The following is a 22,056-nucleotide window of genomic DNA, read 5'->3' as shown; positions in this document are numbered from 1 at the left end:
ATGGTGCAGGAGAGAAGTTAAAAGGGAGGAACCGTGGGGAGGAGAGGGAACTACGCTGTGAATAAGCTCAAAGATGGTTCTTGGGGTTGGAGGGTCCATTGGGGCTCATTCAAAGCTGTGGATCCTCATGTGTCCTTCACTTTCTGAGCCAGAGCACCAGGGTCTACGTTAGGATTTGGGCGCTCCAGCCTTGCTGTCTGACACAGCACAGAGGACCTCCCCTGAAGACCCAGGGTTTGCACACACAGCATGGTGGTGTGAGCGGTCACTGCAGGACTGAAGGCTCCACCCCATCAGATAGACAGCCAGGCACCTGCTAGCCCAGCCCTCCCCTTCCCCCGACCATGGGTTTGCAACACCCTCAAAAAGCAGCAACTGGCCTTGAGCAGAAGCAAGAAGGAAACACCCACTCAGCCCTAGGCCGTGGAGTGGACTTAGCCGTCCCTAAGGACCAGTGGGTGTGCGGGCAGAGAAAGGAGGTGGCATAGGCACCAGGTGCTAGGGTGCCAGGGTTTCCTGAGAAGCCACAGGTGTGAGGCAGGGAAATGAGCCGAGAGGGAGGTCCAGGAGCGGCAGCTTCGATCTGATTGGAGAAGCCACCGAGGTTACATCATCGGCTGGTGAGTAGGCTTGAGTAACTCCGATGAGTGGAGTATTGCCAGGGAATGTTTCCTCTTCAAGGAACCAGAAGAAGTGGTAATTAGGTTTGTCTTTTAAAATAAAACTATTCAGAAGCTTCTCCCATGGTGTCCTGGGCATTCTGGCTTCTCTCTCAGAGAGGGAGGAAGGGCATTCTATCACGGGCACTCACTGTGTGAGCCGACGGTGGCTCATGTCTTTGGGAACTGCTAATTTATCCATCTAATTTGTTCCTCTATGCCAGCCAGGAAGGGGAACCATTCTGTGATTTTGATCACAAGAACAGGCTAGTGTTTCCATGGTCTCACCAGCAACTCCACGCATGTGTGTGTGTGTGTGTGTGTGTGTGTGTATTGCACAATGACATTATGAAGAGGTGGGCCTATTTCCATTCCCTAGCATTCTTAAATACATTCCAATTCTGAATTGAGGGCAAGGATCATAATGGAGTGCCTGAGAGAGGCCTTGGCCCCCAGGGAGTTATAACTTGAAGGATGTTTTTAAAAAACGAAGGTGCAAGGGCACCTACTTTGTGCCAGGCGCTGTGCTAGGGCCTCACTCACCTTGTCTTGCTGACTTCTCACAACCATCCTTTGAAGCAGGTATTACGCTTTCATTGTTCTAGGTTCTTGCCCCAACGTTTCCGCTTATCAAAAAAGCTTAGGTCCTGAGGTCCCACCTGAAAACGGCAATCTTCTGTAAAGCCTTTTCTGACTTTATCAGTAAAATTAGTTGTGCTCTCTTTTGCTCTTGCAGAAAATCGTAAACTTGGGGGAGGTGGCAGCCTCAGTTTCCTCATCTGTCGTATAGGGGTAACCATAAGGCCATTGGGGGAAATAAGTGAAATAAATCATGTAAGTGCTTCAACGGTGGCTGGCACTGAGCCCTGTGAGTCATCATTGTTGTTAAGAATAGTAATAATAACACCACTCATAATTCCTTGCCACTACTTGTAGGTTTCTTATGTGTAGAGATCGTGCCTCCTTTGATGGTTGTTTTATACCCAAAGTCTAGGAGCGGTAGGCACTCATTTTCTCGCTGGTGAATGAATGAATGAATGAATGAATGAATGAGGGTCAAGTATTTGCCTCCTAGTTTCTGTGGGCTCTTGAGGATAGGCCCCTGTCTGACCCATTTCTATATCTCTAATGTCACCGCTTTGTCTGGCACAACCAAAGTGTTCAGTGTCTCTGTTAAACAAGTGGATAGGACCATGCGATGCTGCTACTTGGCCAGTGCCTGGTCCAGGTCATCCAGCTGTGTACCCACATCTGTGCCATAGTCAGGTCGTCTTAACTCTGCTCCAGGAATTCAGTAAGTAGGCTCTTAATACTCCCCCTAGGTGAGCTCCTTGAAATGGGGACAAGTGGTTTTTATTTTTAAGTCCTTAGTGCTTGCACTCAGCTGACTCACAGGAAATGCTCCAATGGCTACCTGTAAACTTTGGCATCCAACCAGACCCAAAGGAGAGCAGAGTTCAGAATGAATTTGTCATCATTCCCCTATCATCACCCAAACTTTTCTTCCCTGGAAGTTCCCCATTGTGGTTAATAAAAGACCTGTTTTCTCAGTTACAAAGGCCTAAAACTCCTTGCGAGTATTGTAGCTTAATGGGAAAGAGCCATCTTTGTGGTCGGACTTTTCTGGGTTTAAATCCTGGCCTGGACAACTATGGGCTATCCTGTCTTCCCGAGCCTCAATTTCCCTTCTCATCAAACAAAGATAATAGTAATACATACTGTCCATTCCGTAAGCACTTACGGGCGCCCAGCACACGGCAGGAATGGTTCTGGGCTCTGGAGGTACACAGATGTAGACAATACAAATGTGGCTCTCGCCTGAACGGTGAACTCCTGACTAGAAAGGAGCCGCTAACATACATCAGATGGTGATATGTGCCGTGGAGAAAGATCAAGAGTGAGGGGAGAGCGGGGTGGTTGGGGTTGTCAGTGTCTTATCCTGGTGATGAAGGAAGACCTTTCTACAATAATAAGGTGACATCTGGGGAAGCATGTTCCAGGGAGAGGAAAAGAGCCAAGGGCCTAACTTAGGGTTTGAGAAATAAGCAAGGGTCCTGAGTGGCTGAAGCTGAGGGAGGGTGCAGGGGAAGAGGACAGACGGATGATTGGGACCAGACAGGAAGGAACTTCGGCTTTTTCCCTGGGCGAGAAGGAAAGCTTTGGAGGGCTTCAAGGAGAGGAGATGATCTGACATGAGTCATAAGAGGATTCACTGGCAGATGCACAGAGAATGGCGTGTGTGGATAGAGTGGAAGCAGGAGGCCTGCCATTTGCACCCCGCAGGCCCACTGTGAGGAATGGATCAGCTGTACTCACACAGGACGGGTCTGGTGTGGAGTCAGTGTTCAGTCCAGGGGCACTGCTGTACATGCTGCTGGAGCTGCCTGGTCTGCCTCTCCTTTGTCTTGTCCAGTCACTCAGGGTCCCTCCTGTCCCTTGCCCTTCAGTCATACCCTCTGCCCATGCCTCCTGTCCTCTACCCTTCACTGATGTTGCAGCTCCCCAAATAGTAGTTCACCTCCTGCCTCTCCCAACCCAACCCAACCCAACCCAACCCAGCTCCAATAACATCCTTCTCCTGCTCAAAAGTCTTCAATTGACTAACAGCTCATAAACTCCATATTCTCAGAGGCTGACACTCAACCCCTTCCCCAGTAGGATACTGCATTTACCTCTGCTGCCCATATTCTACTTCCCTCCCAGAAATATTGGATGGATACTTGTAGAGAAAGATTTGAGTGCATATCTCATTCCCAGCAGAATGATGGATGAGCCTAACTGCACCCCCATGACAAACTGATTACCCTGGGCCCTTACATTCCCCCCCCCGTATGCTCTAACCATGGTGGTCAGGTACACCTGTCCATTACTGGCTCACCCCTCCCACCATGCTACCAGGGACTCTGTAATAATGATCTTCTCTTAAAGCTACAAAGTGGCATGTGGTTTCCCAAATGAGTTTCTTTTTACTGTTTTTATCTCTCTGAAACCTGCTCCTATGAGACCTTCACCCACAAAAAAAAATGCTCTCATTTTACCTTTATTGGTTCTGACAGGAGATCCAAGCACCAAATCATGGGTTCCCATAGTTTGCCGCTGCAAGCTCCCTCAATCCTCTATTTCTCTATCCTTTTCCTTTTTTTGAGAGAGAGAGAGAGGCAGGGAGAGAGAGACAGGAACATTGAGCTGCTCCTGTATGTGCCCTGACTGGGGAATTTAACCGGCTATCTCTGTGCTCCGGGATGATGCTCCAACCAACTGAGCTATCATGCCAGGGCTTCATTTCTTTTTATTTATTGTTTCAGAGAGACAGAGAAAGAAAGGGAGAGAGAAGGGAGAAAAAAGAGAAGCATTTATTGTTCTACTCAATTGTGCATTCATTGGCTGCTTCTTGTGTGTGCCCTGACCACAGATCAAACCTTCAACCTTGTCATTTGGGGACGACACTCTTAACTGACTGAGCTAACCGGCCAGGGCTCTATCCTTTTACAATCTGAGCTCGAGGCACAAAGTGTTGCTGCCCCAACTGAGGACAGATAGTAAGCTGGGACCTGCTGACCACAGACAGAACAGCAAAATTCCTGATATTCTATTTCTAACAGCCTGGAGAACAGGAATCACCATCCCCTAAAATTTCCCTCATGATGGAACTTATGATAGATTCAAAGGCTGGATAATTTTGGCCCCTTACACAAGAAAGTACTGGCACTTGAACTGACACTTACCACCATCAGGATCTTAAAGAAAGCGAAAGAGATCAAGATCCTGGTCCCCAACACCAGTATTCTAAAATAGCATGCCTGAGGCTATCTGTCCCTACCACAGGGCACTGAAGCAAAGGCAGTTACTCACTGCTGTGGGATAGATGCCCCCACGCATTATAAATGGGCAGCCTTGAATGCTATCACAGAGCCTGAAAACCTGAAGATGTTATTGCATAGCCTTTAGGTTACCATTAGTTGGCTATGGCCTCAGTCTGGGACACATTTTTCCTACTCAATGTCAAGATACCTGGCAATACGGAGCCCACAGTATCATCTCTGTTTTGAGTGTACAACTCTTTTTCCACACATTATAGGCCAGACGTATTAAATTATGTTGAGCAGCCATCAGGAAAAACCCCAAAGAATGTGGTCCTGCACTCTCAGTGAACAGGCTACCTTTCCCATGGTTATGACGCCCAGTTCACAGCCCAGCACAGAGCTGCATGTGCCTTCAAGCACTCCTTCTACCTGGTACAGCTGGGTGACAGCCTTCCCAATATTAGCTGATGCCTCCACAACCTGAATCTGGCTCAAGAGATGCACTGGCCCAGGGAGCCAACCACCTCCTTGCAGGTGACCAGAGCCCAGACAGCTACCACATCTCAGAGGGTGGCTAGCCAGTTACCCACGTCATCCACCAAGGTGCTCCCAACCAGAACACAGGCATCTTCCCCTCCGGGGGTCCCCCACTCAGCATGTAGCTCACACTCAGAGGACGTGAACATCAGACAGACCAAAGTGATAATTCTCTTCCCAGTTCTCTCCTGTGGGCACAGGAAGCCCCATTCTCACTGTGGCTAAAATTACTCCTCCTGGACCTCCCAAAGCAAACCTACCACTCAATGCTATCCCCAGGCTAACCTTTATGGCCACATGGTCTAGGCCACATCCCAATGACTGGACTTCACGCAAGTTGGACTCGCTCTGCCTCGATGAGCAAGCCACCCCTCTATTCACACAATGCTTGATGACACCAAGCTCATGGAAAGAGCCCACAAATACCAATGCTACTCATCTAGACCCTTACGTCTTGCCCTGTTCTATCCAGGACCAGATGGACAGGAAGGACATTGATGGATGTTCTCAAGTCTGATCTCTGACCCATGAGTCCAGATCATGCATCTATCCTAATACACATGCCTATGTTTAGGCCATAGCATGACAAGACACACAGCCTCCACTGGCCCAGGTATTCAAGGAATATGAGAAATTAGAAGCCCCAGAGAAAAACTGGCTTGCCCCACATGAACTTCCTCCTGATGTGCCAACTCCCTAAACTCACCTGTACACTCTACTAACTCTGACAATCTCCTTAAATTTCTCCAACCACCTGATGATCAGACGGCTGGTCTACTGTCCCCAGGGGCGGGTGGAGAGCTGTTTTCCTACACTGCCCTATACAGGAGAGTGCCATCTGGGGCTGGAAAAGTGAGACTAAGGGCTCACACTGTGCTTGCACAAGGAAAAGAGCAGATGCAGCAGAGGAAATGTCGTGTCAGAACCTTGTGACATAAGCAGCGGTAGCTCTTGAGGCTTTCACTGAAGGCAAACTAACTAACTAATTAACTAACTGCCCAGGTGGCAGATGAGAGATTAACTCCAGATGATCTGCTCACTGTCCAGGAGGGTGAGCCCTCAGGGGAACTTCCTGCTCTATGTGGATAAATAGCACAGGCAAAGTAATCCAGATAGCCCAACAGAACCACCACTAAACTCAAACCAAATTTTGCACGACATGTTCTGAACTCCCTAGGACCTGAATATCTCTAGCAGCCTGGGTGACCTTGTCCGAGGGCCCTGTGCCAACAAGTGAACTTTATGTACTGAAATGACTACGTAAAATCAATATAGCCTATGAACAAGTGTATCAACAAGAGTCCTGGCAGGGTGAATTAAACATCAGGAGACAATTTGGGGGAAGCTGAGTTGGGTATAAAAATTAGCTCAGAGCAAAATGACTTTTTTAAAATTTTTATTTATTTATTTATTTTTTTACAGAGGCAGAAATAGACAGGGACAGACAGACAGGAATGGAGAGAGATGAGAAGCATCAATCATCAGTTTCTCATTGCGTGTTGCGACTTCTTAGTTGTTCATTGATTGCTTTCTCACATGTGCCTTGACCGCGGGCCTTCAGCAGACCGAGTAACCCCCTGCTGGAGCCAGCGACCTTGGGTCTAAGCTGGTGAGCTCTTTGCTCAAGCCAGATGAGCCCGCGCTCAAGCTGGCGACCTCAGGGTCTCGAACCTGGGTCCCTCCGCATCCCAGTCTGACGCTCTATCCACTGCGCCACCACCTGGTCAGGCCAAAATGACTTTTTGCCAAACTGTTGATACCCACCAGGGCAGAACCACCAGACACCTGCCCCCTACTTCTGTTACGCCTAGTAGGTCACAGGCAAGGTAACCCACCCTGCCCCCCTTTTGATTTTCCTTCTCCAGCTTGCCCCCACTGGGACAGAATATCTGCAGTTAGCCTGCACCCTCCCCCACCCGCCAGCATTTGTCAACAGGTAGGCTCCTGTTCATTATCTGTAGCTATGTCTATGTCTCCTCTGCGGCACTTGGCAAACCAGCTGCCAAGTCAGACCATAACAATAATTATGTGAAAAGGAAAATGAACTAATTAAGTGAAAGGAAATATGAACCTGTCATTATTCCATCACTACCCCGCAGAGCTGCACCTCCAACTCCCAACCCTACACTGGTCCTTGCTCACACCATTTCCTGCCAGCCATACCTGCTCTGTTTACTGGGTTGGTTAGGAGAACCTGCTTTGAAATCACTGTTTTTTAATCCCTACTCAGTCCTTCGTAGCTCTGTGACCTGGAGCAAGTTCTTTAGCCTTCCTGTGACTCAGTTTCCTCATTCATAGTTATAATTATATTACTGTATTGTAAGGACAAACAAACAAAAAACACTCTAGGGAAAGCTACTAGTACAAGCCTGGCCCAAAGGCAACGCCCAGGTATTTGTTCATCAAGGAGCAGCTCAATGTCCACTTCCTCCGAAAAGCCTCTGTGCCTCTGTGCCTAGTCCCACTCCGGTTTCTCCTAAATCCAATCTGATTAGCACCTCGCTGTTGATCGTGTCTCTGTTCTTCATTACACATGTGTTCATTTAGACTTCCCAAGTAAGAGATAAAGTGCCTTGAAGGAAGGCACTATATTGTACCTGGCTCTCCTACTGACTTGCTGTGTCACCTAAACCTAATTTTCTTGGAATTGAGTTATTTTTCCTCTAAAATGGCAAGTCCATGCTCACATGTCCCATTCCATAGCGTTGGAAAACTAGTATTCAATTATTCTTCCTACAATCTGGGTCCAGGCTCAGAATCCTTCTTAACCCAGTGCTTTAGACAATGCCTACTAATTTATTCAATGAACAAGTACTGAGGTGTGTGTGTGTGTGTGTTGACAGAGACAGAGAGTCAGAGAGAGGGACGGATAGGGACAGACAGGGAGAGAGATGAGAAGCATGAATTCTTCATTGCAGCAACTTAGTTATTCATTGATTGCTTTCCTATATGTGCCTTGACCCGGGGGGCTACAGCAGAGCAAGTGACTTCTTGCTCAAGTCAGCGACCTTGGGCTCAAGCCAGTGACCTTGGAGTTTAAGCCAGTGACCTTTGGGCTCAAGCCAGTGACCATGAGGTTGTGTCTATGATCCCACGCTCAAGCTAGCTACTCTGTGCTCAAGCTGATGAGCCCCCACTCAAACCAGTGACCTTGGGGTTTTAAACCTGGGTCCTCTGCATCCCAGTATGATATTCTATCCACTGCATCACTGCCTGGTCAGGCTGTATTGAGTTCTTAATAGGTACAACCCCCATTTAGTATTCTGGAGGTAAAACTTTGGGCATCTTGTCCCTGCACTTACGGAACTTGTCGCTAAGTGGGGAAACATATTATGAGCAAAAACATTAAAAAGAAAATATCAGGTGGTGATAAGTATAAGAAAAACAAAATAGTGGTGTGTTAGTGCCTTGAGAGGAGGCTCCTCTGGATTGAGTATCCAGGAAAAGACTTTGAGGTACTAGAAATTTTGATCAGGTAGATTTAGTGTGAACCTAAGAATATGTGTTGCAAACAAACAAATGCAAGAAATTTGGCAAACATTGACATTGTGAGCAAGAATGAAGGTATAGAGTTAGAAGACCTAGGCTCAAATCCCATTTCCTGCACTTCATAGTTGTGTGACCCTAGACAGACTATTGAACTTCTCAAACCCCCAGTTTTCTTATCTGTAAAACTGGAATACTAATGATCTCAGAACGTTGTTATTAGGACTGAACAAAGCAAAACATATCAAATGCCTGGCACATAGTATGTGCTCAATAAAAGGTAGCTATTGTTTACAACAATAGATCCACCCATTCCTAACTGTAATCTTTTGTCTGAATTACTCAGAAGATAAATCCAACACATGAGCTGATTTTTTACCTAATGCAACTGTTTCTCTTGAAAAGTAAGTTCAAAAGACCTCCTTGTGAGCAAGAACGCCAGAGCTCAAGAATAAGCGTCCTATGGTTCTTGTATAGACCAATTTAAGATTTGAAATAACTTTGCCTTAATTTCTTTTCCTATCAAATGGAAGTCTGGCTACTTGCCCTGACTTGGGATGGGCACAGGGGGAGAAAGGGGGTTGATTTCTGAGACCCAAAGGAGGGTGAGATTTGCAAAGTGTGAGCAATTCTCAGACCAACTGGAGCATCCAAACAAAAGGCCACAGCAGTGGCAATAAGGGCAGCTCCTGCCACAGCGGCCCCAAACATTTGGAGAAGTGAGCCACTCCTTCACAATTATAAACTAAACTGGTACATAACGAAAAAAAAAAAAAACACAAGAGTTGGGCAGGAAGCAGCCTTTTCAACCAGTCAAGAAACCGTTAGAATCCATCCCTTTTGCCCTGATGCCAAAGCTCTGCCTGCCCCACCCAGCCACACTATCAAGGATCCTCACACTATCAGAAAGCCCTGGGGGTGTTTGTGCCTAGTTTATCAAGGACCTGTGGAAACACTTCTCTAACTGAAGATAAAGAACTTCATTCGTTCTCTCTCCATTCTGCTTCTAGCTCCTGCCAGAGGGTTCCTCTCCTTTTCTCTCAGTAACAATAGCTCTGAAAAGAAGATACTTGTCATCCTGGACTTGCAGTAACTGGTGGTGAAGCAGGTAAGATGTGTTTGGTTCATTCATTTGTTGGGTCCTTGCTGTGTGCTAGATACTGATCGTGCAGGAGCTTGTGGTCTGCGGGAGCCGGATGGTACTACACAATCACAAATTGCGGAGTTACACATTGTGATCCAACCTGGAGGTGAGATCTTACAATCCTTAAAGGAACTCCTGAAAGGTCCTGATCTCATCACAGGACGCCAGGGAGACTTCCCTGAAGAAGTGATATTTGAGCCGACAGAGTGTGTTTAATACTTTGCTAGATTTCACTCTTGCCCTCCAGGTGGGTGTTTTCAGGCTTAAAAGGATGCCCCAGGGCCTGAAAGCCTTGCTGCCACCACCCTCTGCCTGTCCCGTTTCCAATACCAACTCACGATTACCTGACCCTCATGAAGGTCAGGATGGGAACGACTTACTGGAGTGATAGAGAAGCCAACATAAACCTGCCAGGAACTCCTTCAAGATTCAGTTGCAGAAGTTGTCAGATAAAAGACATTTCTAGCTGGAGGGCCACGCAGGAAATACAAATGGAATATTTTATTTAATAGCTCTTCCTTTACAAGCTATGACCCCAGGCAGCCCTCTGCAGTACGGTGGGAAGCAGTGTGGCTTGAGGGTGTGAGAGGAGCTGAGCCAGTCCAGGGCCTTTGGAACGGGGTTTTGGCCTGAAGGGGCATTAAAGATGCTCTATGTACAGGAGACCCCTTCCACCACCACCCCAAAATGGCAGCGGTGCCTGCTCCGCTCTAACTCAGAGGAGGCCGGATAGATATCTACAAGAACATTGAGTTCCTTTAAGGAGATGGCATTACATAATGGCAAACTGTACCCCTTCCCCCTGTCCTTGGAGCTAAGCTAGCTCCACAAAGAAGGTTATCTGGAAGTCAGGGATCAGCACTGCTCACAAAGGCCTAAGTGGGCCAGGATTGCCATTAAGGGACCTGAAGAACATCTCAGAGCTCATGGGACTAGCTTCCCCATTGTTAAATGGGTCCACAGGTGAACCTGAGGAGATTGTGAGCTCCCTGACATGATAGGTAAAATTCTGCAGGTTGGCACAGATGTGTACCTAGGGAACTTTAACTTTCACCAGTGTGTGTGTGTGTGTGTGTGTGTGTGTGTGTGTGTGTGTATTATATAAAACTTACCATTTTAACAAGGTCAGGTTCAGAGGCATTAAGCACATTGACATTATTGTATAACCATCACTGCCTTTCATCTCAAAAAAAATTTTTTTAAATCTCTCATTTACTTATTTTTTTTTTCAATTACATTTGACAGTCAATATTATATCAGTTTAGGTACAGCAAACATTTATATATGTCCAGGACCTTTTATCTTCCCAAACTGAAACACTGTACCCGTTGAAAGGTTAATTACCCCCCCCCCAATGCCTCCAGGCCCGGCAACCAACAGTCTACTTCCTGTCTCTAGGAATTCGACCACTCTCGTTACTTCATGTGAGTGGATTTACACAGTCTTTGTCTTTTTGTGACTGGCTTATTTCACTCTGTATAATGTTTTTAAGGTTCAGCCATGTTGTAGCGTGTGTCAGAATTTCTTTCCTTTTTTAAGGTGAAATAATATTCAGTCGTATGCATATACCACTTTTTAAAAAAATTCATTCATCTGTCCATGGACACTTGGGTTGCTTCCACCTTTTAGCTATTCTGAATAACGCTGCTATGAACATGCGTGTTCAAATATCTGTCCGAGTCCCTGCTTTTAATTCTTTTGGGTGTATACCCAAAGTGGAATTGCTGGGTCATGCTTCTAATGTTTGAGGAACCTACATACTGTGTTCTGTGTAACTGCACCATTTTACATCCCCACCAGCAACACACAGGGTTCCGATTTCTCCGCATCTCCTGCAACGCTTGTTATTCTTGTTTTTTTTGTTTGTTTGTTTGTTTTTTTAGTAATAGCATCCTCTAATAGGTGGGAAGTGGTATCTCATTGTGGTTTTGATCTACATTCCTCTAATTATTAATGATGTTGAGCATCTTCTCATGTCCATTTTGGCCATCTATATGTCTTCTTTAGAGAAATGTCTATTCAAGTTCTTGGTTCATTATTTAACTGGATTGTTTAGTCTTTCTGTTGCTGAACTGTAGGAGATCTTTATGTATTTTGGATATTACCCTCTTATCGGGTATATGGTTTGCAAATATTTTCCTCCCATTCCATGGGTTGTTTTGTCACTCTGTTGATAATGTCCTTTGATAAAGAAACATTTTTAACTTTCATATAATCTAATTTATCTCTTTTGTTTCCTGTGCTTTTGGTGTCATATTAAAAAAATCATTGCTAAATCCAGTGTCATGTAGATTTCCCCCTATGTTTTCTTCTGAGAGTTTTCTAATTTTAGTTACCAGTTTTTAGAGAAATCTCTGACTGACAATGCATAGGCCATCCTCAATATTGATTCTGGGGAAACCTTCCTCAGGTCTTGGTGAATGTCAACGTGAATCTTGGAATTAGAAAATAGACAACATGGATGTGGTATTTGAAGCAGTTAATTCAAAAAGAATTAGTGAGTAACTAATGAAAATGATAATCACGGCCTCTCCTCTCCAAGAATGTAAGGCACTTCTGAGGTGGCAAGATGCTCTACAGACATGAAATCATTGCACTGCAAGACAGAGTCTAATGAGCACCTAACCAGACCCTATAGCCAAGAGCTCAGGAAAGAATCAGCCACCATAAGCTTCAGGGAACAAAGAAATCCTCAGGCTTGAGCTGGATCCAGACGGATGGACACAATGGGAAGAGGAAGAGGACTGGGGCGGATTTTGTACTAACTGCAGTAATGACTGCCATTTACTGAGCATTTACTATGTGCCAGGTACTGGCTCTGCCTGCCGCATATATTATCTCAGTTACTCCTCCCAGCCTTATATTTATCATTGTCTCTATTTTATCGTCGCAAGCACTGAAGCTCAGAGATTTGCCTAAGATTAATAACCCAGATAGTAAGCTGTGAGGCAAAGACTCGAAAGCAGGTTTATATATCTCCAAAGCCTCTATTCTTAAGCAGTCTCCTATTTTAGCACCAAAGTTTTGGAAACACAGACAACACAGACATCCCAGATAGAACAGGATAAGACAATGTATCAAAATGGGCACTAGCAGGGTGTTTGAGATCAAGGAGGAGCAAGCATCCCAGCTAGATGGGAAGGTTCAGGCTCTAGGAGGGAGGGATATAAAGTTGAGTCAATGGAGGGGAGAGGTTCACAGGGCACCTTCAATGGAAGCACAGGGAGTTTGGTCTTGATCTGCCAGAAAGACAGATCATACATAAAGCTACAGCTCTAACGTTCCAAGCCACTTCTTCCCTTTATAAAAATGAGAACGTTGAAATCCCAATAGGTTAAGCAGCTTACTGATGGCCACTGGCAATAAGGAGCCATTGCAATTTCTTGAGCATAGTGGTGACAGTGAAGAAAACAATATTCCAGATAGGTTAGCTTGGCAATAAGACACATAAGGAGCAACTGAAGGGAAGAAGTAAAAAGCACACAGCTCTTTCCCTGGGTGTTGCCAAAGGGTATTTCTAGGGAGCGTCATAGACAAGACTCCTCCCCACTGAGGTTTGAAGCTTAAGAAAGTAAGTGTCATTAGGAGGGTCAGAATCGCTGTCTCCACCAAGTTCAGTACACCCAGCTAGGACACAAGTGCTAGAAATCAGCTACCCCAGAAGCAGTCTGGTCCCTTCTTCTAATAAAAGGTAAGTCTGCAGTGCAATGTCTCAGATCAGAGAACCCCACCACCACCACCACCACTCTGAAGAGTCAGTGGCCAGGACAGGTTCTTGACACTATCTCTCTACGTCACCCTTCCTGAGCATGAGGCTGGGCCAGGTGCCTGTAAGCCTAACCTACCTTCCTGTGGGAGTCGCAGAGCAGGTAAGATCAGGCAGGAGTCCCAGGCAAGGAGGCTGAGCCCACCCTGCTTGGGCTGAGCCCTCACTGTGGCAGAATTCCAGTATCCATCCATGTCCAGCCAAGAAAGGCCTGCTGCCCTGGTTGACTATCCTCCTCCGAGGTTCTCTGCTTAATTAATTCTAATAATAGCTGCCATCCATTGAGCATTGTGCTAAGCATTTGACATGCATGATCTCATTTTATTCCTACAACCCTGTGATGAAGATAAAATTATCCCCACTTCACAGTGACAGAAATAAGGCTCAGAGTAGTCAAATAATTTGCCTAAAACCACGCAGCTAAAAGGACTGAAACGTAAGTCTATCTCCAAAGCCTGTGCCTTTGCCCCTATGATTGACTGCATTCTACAAATTTGCTTACTGTAGCCAAGTCTCCTGGTGGGCATGGGGGCCCTGCAGTGGAGAATGAAGCTTCAAAGAGTAACCTGGTTGCTTCCTGGCACCCCTTGTACCTGAATATTCCTATGAGCCAAGAGCCTAATCTTTTCCCCAAACCAAACTCTTGGGCTCAAACCTGAATGATATCTGGGTCCTTATCTTTTCCCCAAAATGATGCTTAAAACAGACAAGGGACCTACCAGGTCCTTCACATCTCCTACCCAGATAGCATAATGCAGGCATGCTTGGGCCAGGGGCAGCAGGGCTGCCATTTGTACATTCGTGTATTCAGTGAATTTTTCTCCAGGGCGACTGCACGCTAGGCGCAGTCCAGGTGCTAAAGACACAACTGAAAACAAGTCATAAAAAATTCCTCCTGCCACGGAATTTATATTCTAGCCAAGAAGAAAGGCCAAAACAAACACACAAAAACCCCCAACAAATACATATGTAGTGAAGCGGAAGTAGTGATGATACTAGGAAGAAAAATAAAGCAGGATAAAGGATTTTTAAAAGCTCTTATGAGGATAAAACAATTGAACAGAGACCCGAATGAAGTTCAAGGGAGCCATAGGATGATCTAGACTAGGAATAGCATCTCAAGTAGAGGAAAGAGTGAGTGCAATGGCCTCCAATAGGAGTTGTCTTGGTTTGTTTTCATAAATAGTAAAAAGGTCCGTGTGGTTCAGGCAAAGAGAATGAGGGGGTTGTAGTAGGGACCAGAAAGTATGAGGCCTTTTAGGCCACACTAAGGGGCTTGGATTTCAAATATACTATTCCAGGGTCCAAGAAACTGGTGTGTCACTCAAGTGGGTCTGTCTCTGAGTTGCTAAAGAGAGGAGACAGTTTGCCTGAATATATAGCACAGGACAGCTCAGTGAGTCAGCTTACACAACTCTGACTCCTCCCTTGAACTCCGAGCAGCAAATAAGTTCAGGGTCCAGTACCCAAGACAGAGATGAAGGAGGGTTGATAGTGACAGAGATGAAAAAAGGAGCTGTTGACGGTTTCATTTGCTTTGTTCATCAAAGGGTGTCTGAGTTATCCATGAGCATTCAAATGTTTGAAAGCTACAAACTCTGTGTATGCAAAATCTTCTGCAGAAGCTTACCATGTGCCAGTCTCTGTTCAGGCACCTCATTTGTTTCATTTCACAGCAACTTAATAACAACTCCATGAGATAGGTACTCTGAATATGCCTGCTTTACAGATGCAGAAGCTAAGTCCAGAGAAGTTGAACAACATGTACAAGGTCAATAAGTCTAGGGCTCCTGTGGTTGGAGCAGAGGTGGGTGAAGAGCCACTAAGGAGGCATTTTAGAGACCCAAGGAGCATGCTGGGAAATCCCATTTCTGAGGCCCGTTCCACTAGGACATGCTATGAGCTTACCTCTGATAAGAGCTCACTGTCGAATTGTGACATTTGTGTCAGTTACTTCAGCACTTGATTTTGCCTCTTGTCTTAGTTGTAAAAGGTGACTTTAAGAGTAATTAAAGGGGTGGAAAAATCAGATGAATAAAATCGAGGATGTGGTGGAAGCAGGCAATAGGGTTAGGGGAAGCAGTGAAGCTGTCAGCAGCCTACGAGGACCTAAACGGGCACAATCCAGCAGTTCTGGCTGAAAAACGTGGGCTCCCCAAGCCTGAGGCCGGCTGGCCTCTTAAGCACACTGCAGCTCTTTCTAAAGCACCTCAGTCTGCATTCTTTGGCAGATGTCCTGACTAGCTGAGAGATTGTTGCTTCCTGACCCAGTGGTGATTACTTCTGAAAGATGGGGTAATAGCAACAGCTATCATTTCTGAGCATTTACTATGCACCATCACTGTGCAAAGCAGTTTTATACACACTGTCCTATTGAATCCCTTCAGAATTCCTGTGAGGTGAGCCTGCATCCCAGAGGCCACACACTAGTCCTGGCCCTGCTGAGCATTTTGATTGCTTTCATTAACAGATAGAGAAACTGAGGTTCAGAGAGGTGAAGTAACTTCCCCAAAATCACACAGCTATTAAACAAGTGAGCTACATTTATTGGACACCTATGCTTATTTTCCTAAACTCAGTTGATATGGATTTTTTAGATTTTTTTTTGGGGGGGGAGCTTTTCTACTTATAGGAAACCTGATTTATTTAGCTGTAAGGTTACTAATAGGTTGCACATTCTGTGAAAACATATCCATCAACCGGCCCTGAAATATTCTGAAATAAGTTTGGGAGCCAGGTGCCTGTGACAATTGAGTAGTTTAAGAATTTTGCAAGGGAACTGGAGCCATATCAAAGCAAATCTTTATTTTTGTTCTTATGTGTTGAATGTCACAGCCAAGAAGCATGTGATGCAACTTGACTTCTAATGGTTGGAAAAAATAAAAGAACTAAATTGTCATTCTTGGCCTTTTCCCAATGACATTTGCATTTTCATTTCTATTAGAAGTTCATTTTTAACAAAGAAGTGTAGCCTTAGTCACTTGAAGTCACGACTCTTCCCTAGAAAACAAGTGTAAATGTAATAAACAAAAAGAATAGAAAATGCCAACAAGGAAAGAAGCCACCCGCCTGGGGTCAGACTCGTCACGCAGACTGGTCCAGTCTCCTTCTGACTCTGATGTTCAGGAAGAGAAACTTGGAAAATTTCTAAATTGTAGGGTATTTAAGATTTTCAAGGAGTGTGTGTGTGTGTGGGGGGGAATTAAATTGCAATCCCACTGGGCAGGTATCAAACACAGATTTCCTCAACTCTAAAGAACCATTTTCCAGGTTCGAATTGCCTCATGGGGACTGAGTCCCCTTCTGTACAAGGTATAAATTTGCTGTGGAAAGATACAACAAGGTCATGATTGCTTTAAAACTATTCATAATAAAAACACATTTTGAGCCTGAACTGTGATGGCGCAGAGGGTAAAGCGCTGATCTGGAACACTAAGGTCACCAGTTCGAGACCCTAGGCTTGCCTGGTCAAGGCACATATGGAAGTTGATGCTTCCTGCCCTGCTCCCTTCTCTCTCTCTCTCTCTCTCTCTCTCTCTCTCTCTCTCTCCTTTCTAAAAAAGGAATAAATAAAACAAAATAAAAATCTAAAAAAAAAATAACACATTTTTAGACTTGAGTCTAAATGTTCAACTTAAATTTGAGCAATTCAATTGTTCGTTGAATAAAAATGAAATCCCACCGGTCGGCAGTTATTTCTTTCAACCACTGTGTGTGAAATTGAAATGTTAAGATACCATTTCAAATATTCACTTTCTCTAAGGAAGTTCTCCCCAAAGAGTTGTGAAAGATAAGAAACTGACCCAAAGTCCCAGGCAGTAATCACTCTTTCTTTACACACTCAGGTCAAAACAGAAGCATATTATTCAAAGGAAATTTTATGCCCCAGAGTTGGCCATTCAGAGGTTACCTCCTGGAACCCAAGGATATATTTATTTTAACAACTGACTTGAGCCTCATGCAAAACAGAAGCCAGGAAGGCAGCAACTTCTCAGGTTTAATAAAAGCAAGCAGTTGCAAGCATATCATGTAGTCACAGGTAGTGCACATTAAAATGGAGCATGCTTATGTTTTTTGAACAGCAATAGGAGGTGAGGTGAAATGACGCTGCTTGCTTTTTAAAAACAAAATTGTTTTTAATTTGGGTGGGAAATTTTTATCTTCAAATTTAATTTCAAGCTTTGTTTATTTATTTATTTATGAGGTATAATTGACATGTAACATTAGTTTCAGGTGTACGACATAATGATTCAATATCTGTATATGTTGTGAAACGATCACCACAATAAGTTCAGTTAACGTGTTATTAAACACAGTTACACAATTTTTTTCTATGATGAGGACTTTTAAGTTCTCTCTCAGCAACTTTCAAACATGCAAGACAGTATTATTAACTATAGTCACCATGCTGTACATTACATACCCAGAACTTAGAACTTATTTATTTTATAGCTGAAAGTTGGTACCTTTTGACCTTTTGACACACTTAACTCACACTCTACCCCCCCCACACACACACACACTAGCAACCACAAGTCTGTTCTTTATATTTATGAATTAGGTTTTTCCGGTTTTGTTTTTAAGATTCTACTTATAAGTGAGATCATACAGTACTTGTCTTCCTGCGGCTGACTTATTTCACTTAGCATAACGTTCTCAAATTGAAATGGTCACAAATGGCAGGACCTCCCTTTTTAGGGCTGACTAATATTCCACTATATATATAACTTTCTTTATGCATCTTTTTTTTTGTTTTGTATTTTTCTGAAGCTGGAAACGGGGAGAGACAGTCAGACAGACTCCCGCATGCGCCCGACCGGGATCCACCCGGCCCGCCCACCACGGGCGGGCGAAGCTCTGCCCACCAGGGGGCGATGCTCTGCCCCTCCGGGGCATCGCTCTGCCTCGACCAGAGCCACTCTAGCGCCTGGGGCAGAGGCCAAGGAGCCATCCCCAGCGCCGGGGCCATCTCTGCTCCAATGGAGCCTTGGAGGGGAAGAGAGAGACAGAGAGGAAGGGGGGGGGTGGAGAAGCAAATGGGCACCTCTCCTATGTGCCCTGGCCGGGAATCGAACCAGGGTCCCCCGCACGCCAGGCCAACGCTCTACCACTGAGCCAACCGGCCGGGGCCATTTATGCATCTTTGATAGACACTTAAGATTGTTTCCACATCTTGGCTATTGTAAATAAGGCTGCAGTTAACATGGGGGGTGCATATATCTTTTTGACTTGCTGTTTTTCTTTTCTTTGGATAAATACCCAGAAATGGAATTGCTGGATTCAAATTCTTTTTAAATTCTCCCAATGACGTTTTTGCTATAACATAGCAGCTGCCATTTATGAGCACTTAATATATGCCAAGTGCTTTCCAGGCATTGAATCTTCTATCTGTTATTACCCCCACCCACCAAACGTCTATGTGCCATACCTTGCATGCATTCACTCATTTAATCCTCACAACTGATGTGCTAGGTCTGGCATTCTTATTTTATAGATGAGGATCCTGGGAATGTCAATCCCTGCTGTGAGCCCAGGTTAAGACTGGTGGGAAATGATGGGTTGGAATGCAGGAGCCATGACCCAATACTGCCTCCCCAGCTTAAGGAACTTCTCTAGGCCACGCTAGCTGTTAAACAAGAGCTTAAGTCATGCTCAGGTAGTCCAATTCTAAAGTCCTGGCATTTAACCAGCACACTGACTGGCTGTAGGATGGAAACTGCCTATCAAAACCTATATGTTTATTTTCATTTCTGATTGAGGGTGGTAGGTTACATGTTTATCACATAATATAGGCTCGCGTAAAAATTCTAGGGGTTTTCTTTTTGGACATGAGACAAGAGAATGGTAAGAGCATGCAGGTAGCAGTAAACTTGGTTATACTTGTGAAAAGTTAGTGAGGGTTTGGCTCTGAAAAGGGAAAATGAAGTGTCTTGGAACTCACTTCTAATTTCAATCACAAAATTTCAAGGTGAACTCATCCAGGCCCTTTCTTCAATGCCGTCTTTAAAATGAGAGTAAAATGTCTATCACCATGATCCAGACTGTTCATAAAAAGACCTACAGAGTCTGAAAGTACTTGTAGTTTCCTCTTTACAAGACTTGTGACTGGCATCACGTACAAATAGGGCTTTAGTCGTCATTTCTAAATGTAGTCATTTTCAAGGAACTCTGATCAAGCCTAAGGGACCTAAAGTTTTTCTCTAAAGAAGGGCAGACGATTAGCCTCCTCCTCCTCCCCCCTCGGTACCTCCTTCCTCGTAGAATTTGCCCTTGAGGTTGGAGGGGCAACCTGAATTCCAAAATCAAGCCTGGCTTTTTTCGCTTTCCTTGACCCAGGGCCAAATGGTCCCTTTATCATTGCTCTTGATCACTGGAAAGGCACTTTCTCTGTGCAGAGTATTCTTGACACTTTACAGGGGGCCAGTTTAACCGCAGGAGTCCGATTTTTGAAAGATGCTGAAGGAGGGAATTCTGCCCCCAGCAGATGGAGAGGAGACGAGATCAGCGTGGTCCCTCCCAACCACCCTCCCCCTGGGATCAGCTACCCTAGCACTGCTCAGGCGCACGCGGCCCGTGCGGTCCCTGAGCGCACAGCTCCAGTCGCCTCTCTGGAGCGCGGTCACAAGCCCGCAGCCAGCAGAGCCGCGCTGTGCCGAGCATCCCCGCGCACCTAAGACCTCGAACCCCGGACGGGCACGAAAGCCACTGGGAACGCTTGCCTTTCTGTACGTGCTTATTTCACATTCTTGCCTTTTCTTCCTTCTTTGAGCAGCCTGCTGGTTACTTTCAGCCTTAGTTAACCAAAAGGGAAGCGCCGAAGAGGGGAAACCCTGAGAATGATTAGAGGCAAAGCAGCCGCCTCTCCAAGGAGAGGTGTTCACTGAGCGACTCTCCCTTGTCCCCGACGCTGGCCCCTTTAAGAAGCCAAGTCTGTCCTGCTGCTGCTGCTGCTGCTGCTGCCGCTGGTGCTGCTGCTGTTTGTATTGCAAATAGTCAGGAGCCCCATTAGGAAAAAAAAGGGGAAGAAAAAAAAAAAACGAGGTTGGGGGGTACCGGGCAGCTGTCTCTTTAAATGTGATTTCCTTCTATTGTATTTGAATCGTGATCAGGAAAAGGAAATGAAACCAGAGACAGAGGGAAGCTGAGCGAAAATAGACCTTCCCGAGAGAGGAGGGAGCCGGGGGAGAGAGGCACCGTCCCCTCCCCGCCCCCAGGCCGCCCCCCCCCCTCCCTCGGCGGCGGCGAGCTGCGCACCGTGACCCCGGGGGAAGGTGCGAGGGACTCAGGACCCCGCCGGTGGCGCGGAGTGGGCGACAGGGCGCGAGCTGAGCCGGACCGGGCGGCGGCGGCGGTGGCAGTGGTGGCGGCAGCGGGACCGGGATGGAAGGTTAAGTCCTGAGCAGCAGCAGCTGCAGCCGCCGGGGCACAGGCTGCGCGCCCCGGTCCCCGCCTCGGCCGAGGCGCGCCGACAGCCCGGTGATTCGCTCTCTCTCTTTGGCGTTTGAAGGGAGCGCGGTGACTGTCCTTGAGCGCGGAGGGGCGAGCTCGCCACCAGAGCACCAGAGCAAGAAGAGGCGCAGGAGCTGCGGCGGCGCCCGAGCACACGAGGGGGTCCGAGCCCCAGCAGCCAGCCAGCCCCGAGCCACAAAGGGAGCGCCCCCGCCGCCTCGCACACCACCTCCCTCCCCAATGTCCTCAGCCATCGAGAGGAAAAGCCTGGACCCATCTGAGTAAGTGTAGCCCCCTGCCACTCGCGGGGTCCACGGCCTCGCCCCGGGGCGGCGGGTGGCGCAGGCAGCGGGTGAGAAAGCTCCAGGTGCGCACCCGCAGGGTGCCCTTGGCTCCCTCTGCCTTTACGCGGGGCTCCCCCTTGCTCACGGTGGAACTGAGGCACTGGGGCACCGGGGGCACTGGGAAAAGGGCTGGGTGGCGGGCAGTGGGGACAGGGGTCAGCCGGCTAACTGCTACGCTTCCCAAAGCCACCTCTGGCCAGAAAGTTTACAAGGAAGCGGGCACGGGAGAGAGCTCGGAGGCGCGCAGGTGCAGTACCAAGAGCGTTTAAGGCTTGATTTTGCTTCCTTCTCCCCTCTCGCTCCCTCTCGGTCTCCTTTCTCTTTGTCCGTTGGTCCTGAAAAGGCTTTCCGAGTCCCCGAGGGTCCCCTTCCCGGTACGCAGGGGGAGCAGCAGCAAACAGCCAGGGACAGGCAGGGGAGGGGGTGCGAGCGTCCACCTCGGAGCTCGCCCTGGCCTCCGGAGACTTTAGAGCAGCGAAATCTGGAGTTAATCTGGATACAAGTACCACCCACGCCCCTCGGGAACCTCGGATGGGGGCCTATGCACCTCTAAAGTTTGTATACATTTTGTGTATGGGTGAAGTTTTCTGTGGATCGGAATCTCATAGCTTTTATCAGTCTCAAAGGGGTTTGGGGTCAGAGAACCAAGAACTCTAAAGAGCATTTGCCGCATTTGTTTTTCGGAGCCTCTTACTGGTTGGAAGTGTTTCCCTGTATTCCTCCAGCCATTCCTTAGTGTTAACCTGGAAGAAAGGGTTGTTTAAAATACCATTTTCCCCGTCAGTGCAAATGCCCTTTTAAGATTCATTAGCTGTCTGCTTTTGAGAATTTTTATTCCTTTGAAGTCCCCCATCTAATCCTTTGAAGG

General features: G+C 46.5%; 1 protein-coding gene across 3 annotated transcripts in view; it reads left to right on the top strand.

Moving 5' to 3' along the window:
* Positions 1–465: 465 nt before the first annotated feature.
* The window catches only part of LMO2 (LIM domain only 2), a 30,079-nt gene continuing 8,488 nt past the window's right edge, over positions 466–22,056 (top strand). Inside the window, exons 1-3 of one of the 3 annotated variants that reach the window (XM_066251251.1) lie at positions 466–620; positions 9,496–9,593; positions 20,903–21,125. In XM_066251251.1, coding sequence (XP_066107348.1) covers positions 21,085–21,125 — 41 coding nt within the window. In that variant the 5' untranslated portion in view covers positions 466–620; positions 9,496–9,593; positions 20,903–21,084. Of the gene's footprint in view, positions 621–9,482; positions 9,594–20,627; positions 20,783–20,902; positions 21,126–22,056 lie in introns of those variants that run through there. The other 2 variants (XM_066251252.1, XM_066251250.1) reach the window with 2 other exon arrangements.

The sequence above is a fragment of the Saccopteryx bilineata genome, chromosome 1 (genome assembly GCF_036850765.1).
Source record: "Saccopteryx bilineata isolate mSacBil1 chromosome 1, mSacBil1_pri_phased_curated, whole genome shotgun sequence".
Classification (NCBI taxonomy): domain Eukaryota; kingdom Metazoa; phylum Chordata; class Mammalia; order Chiroptera; family Emballonuridae; genus Saccopteryx; species Saccopteryx bilineata.
This window is presented reverse-complemented; position numbering and strand designations above follow the sequence as displayed.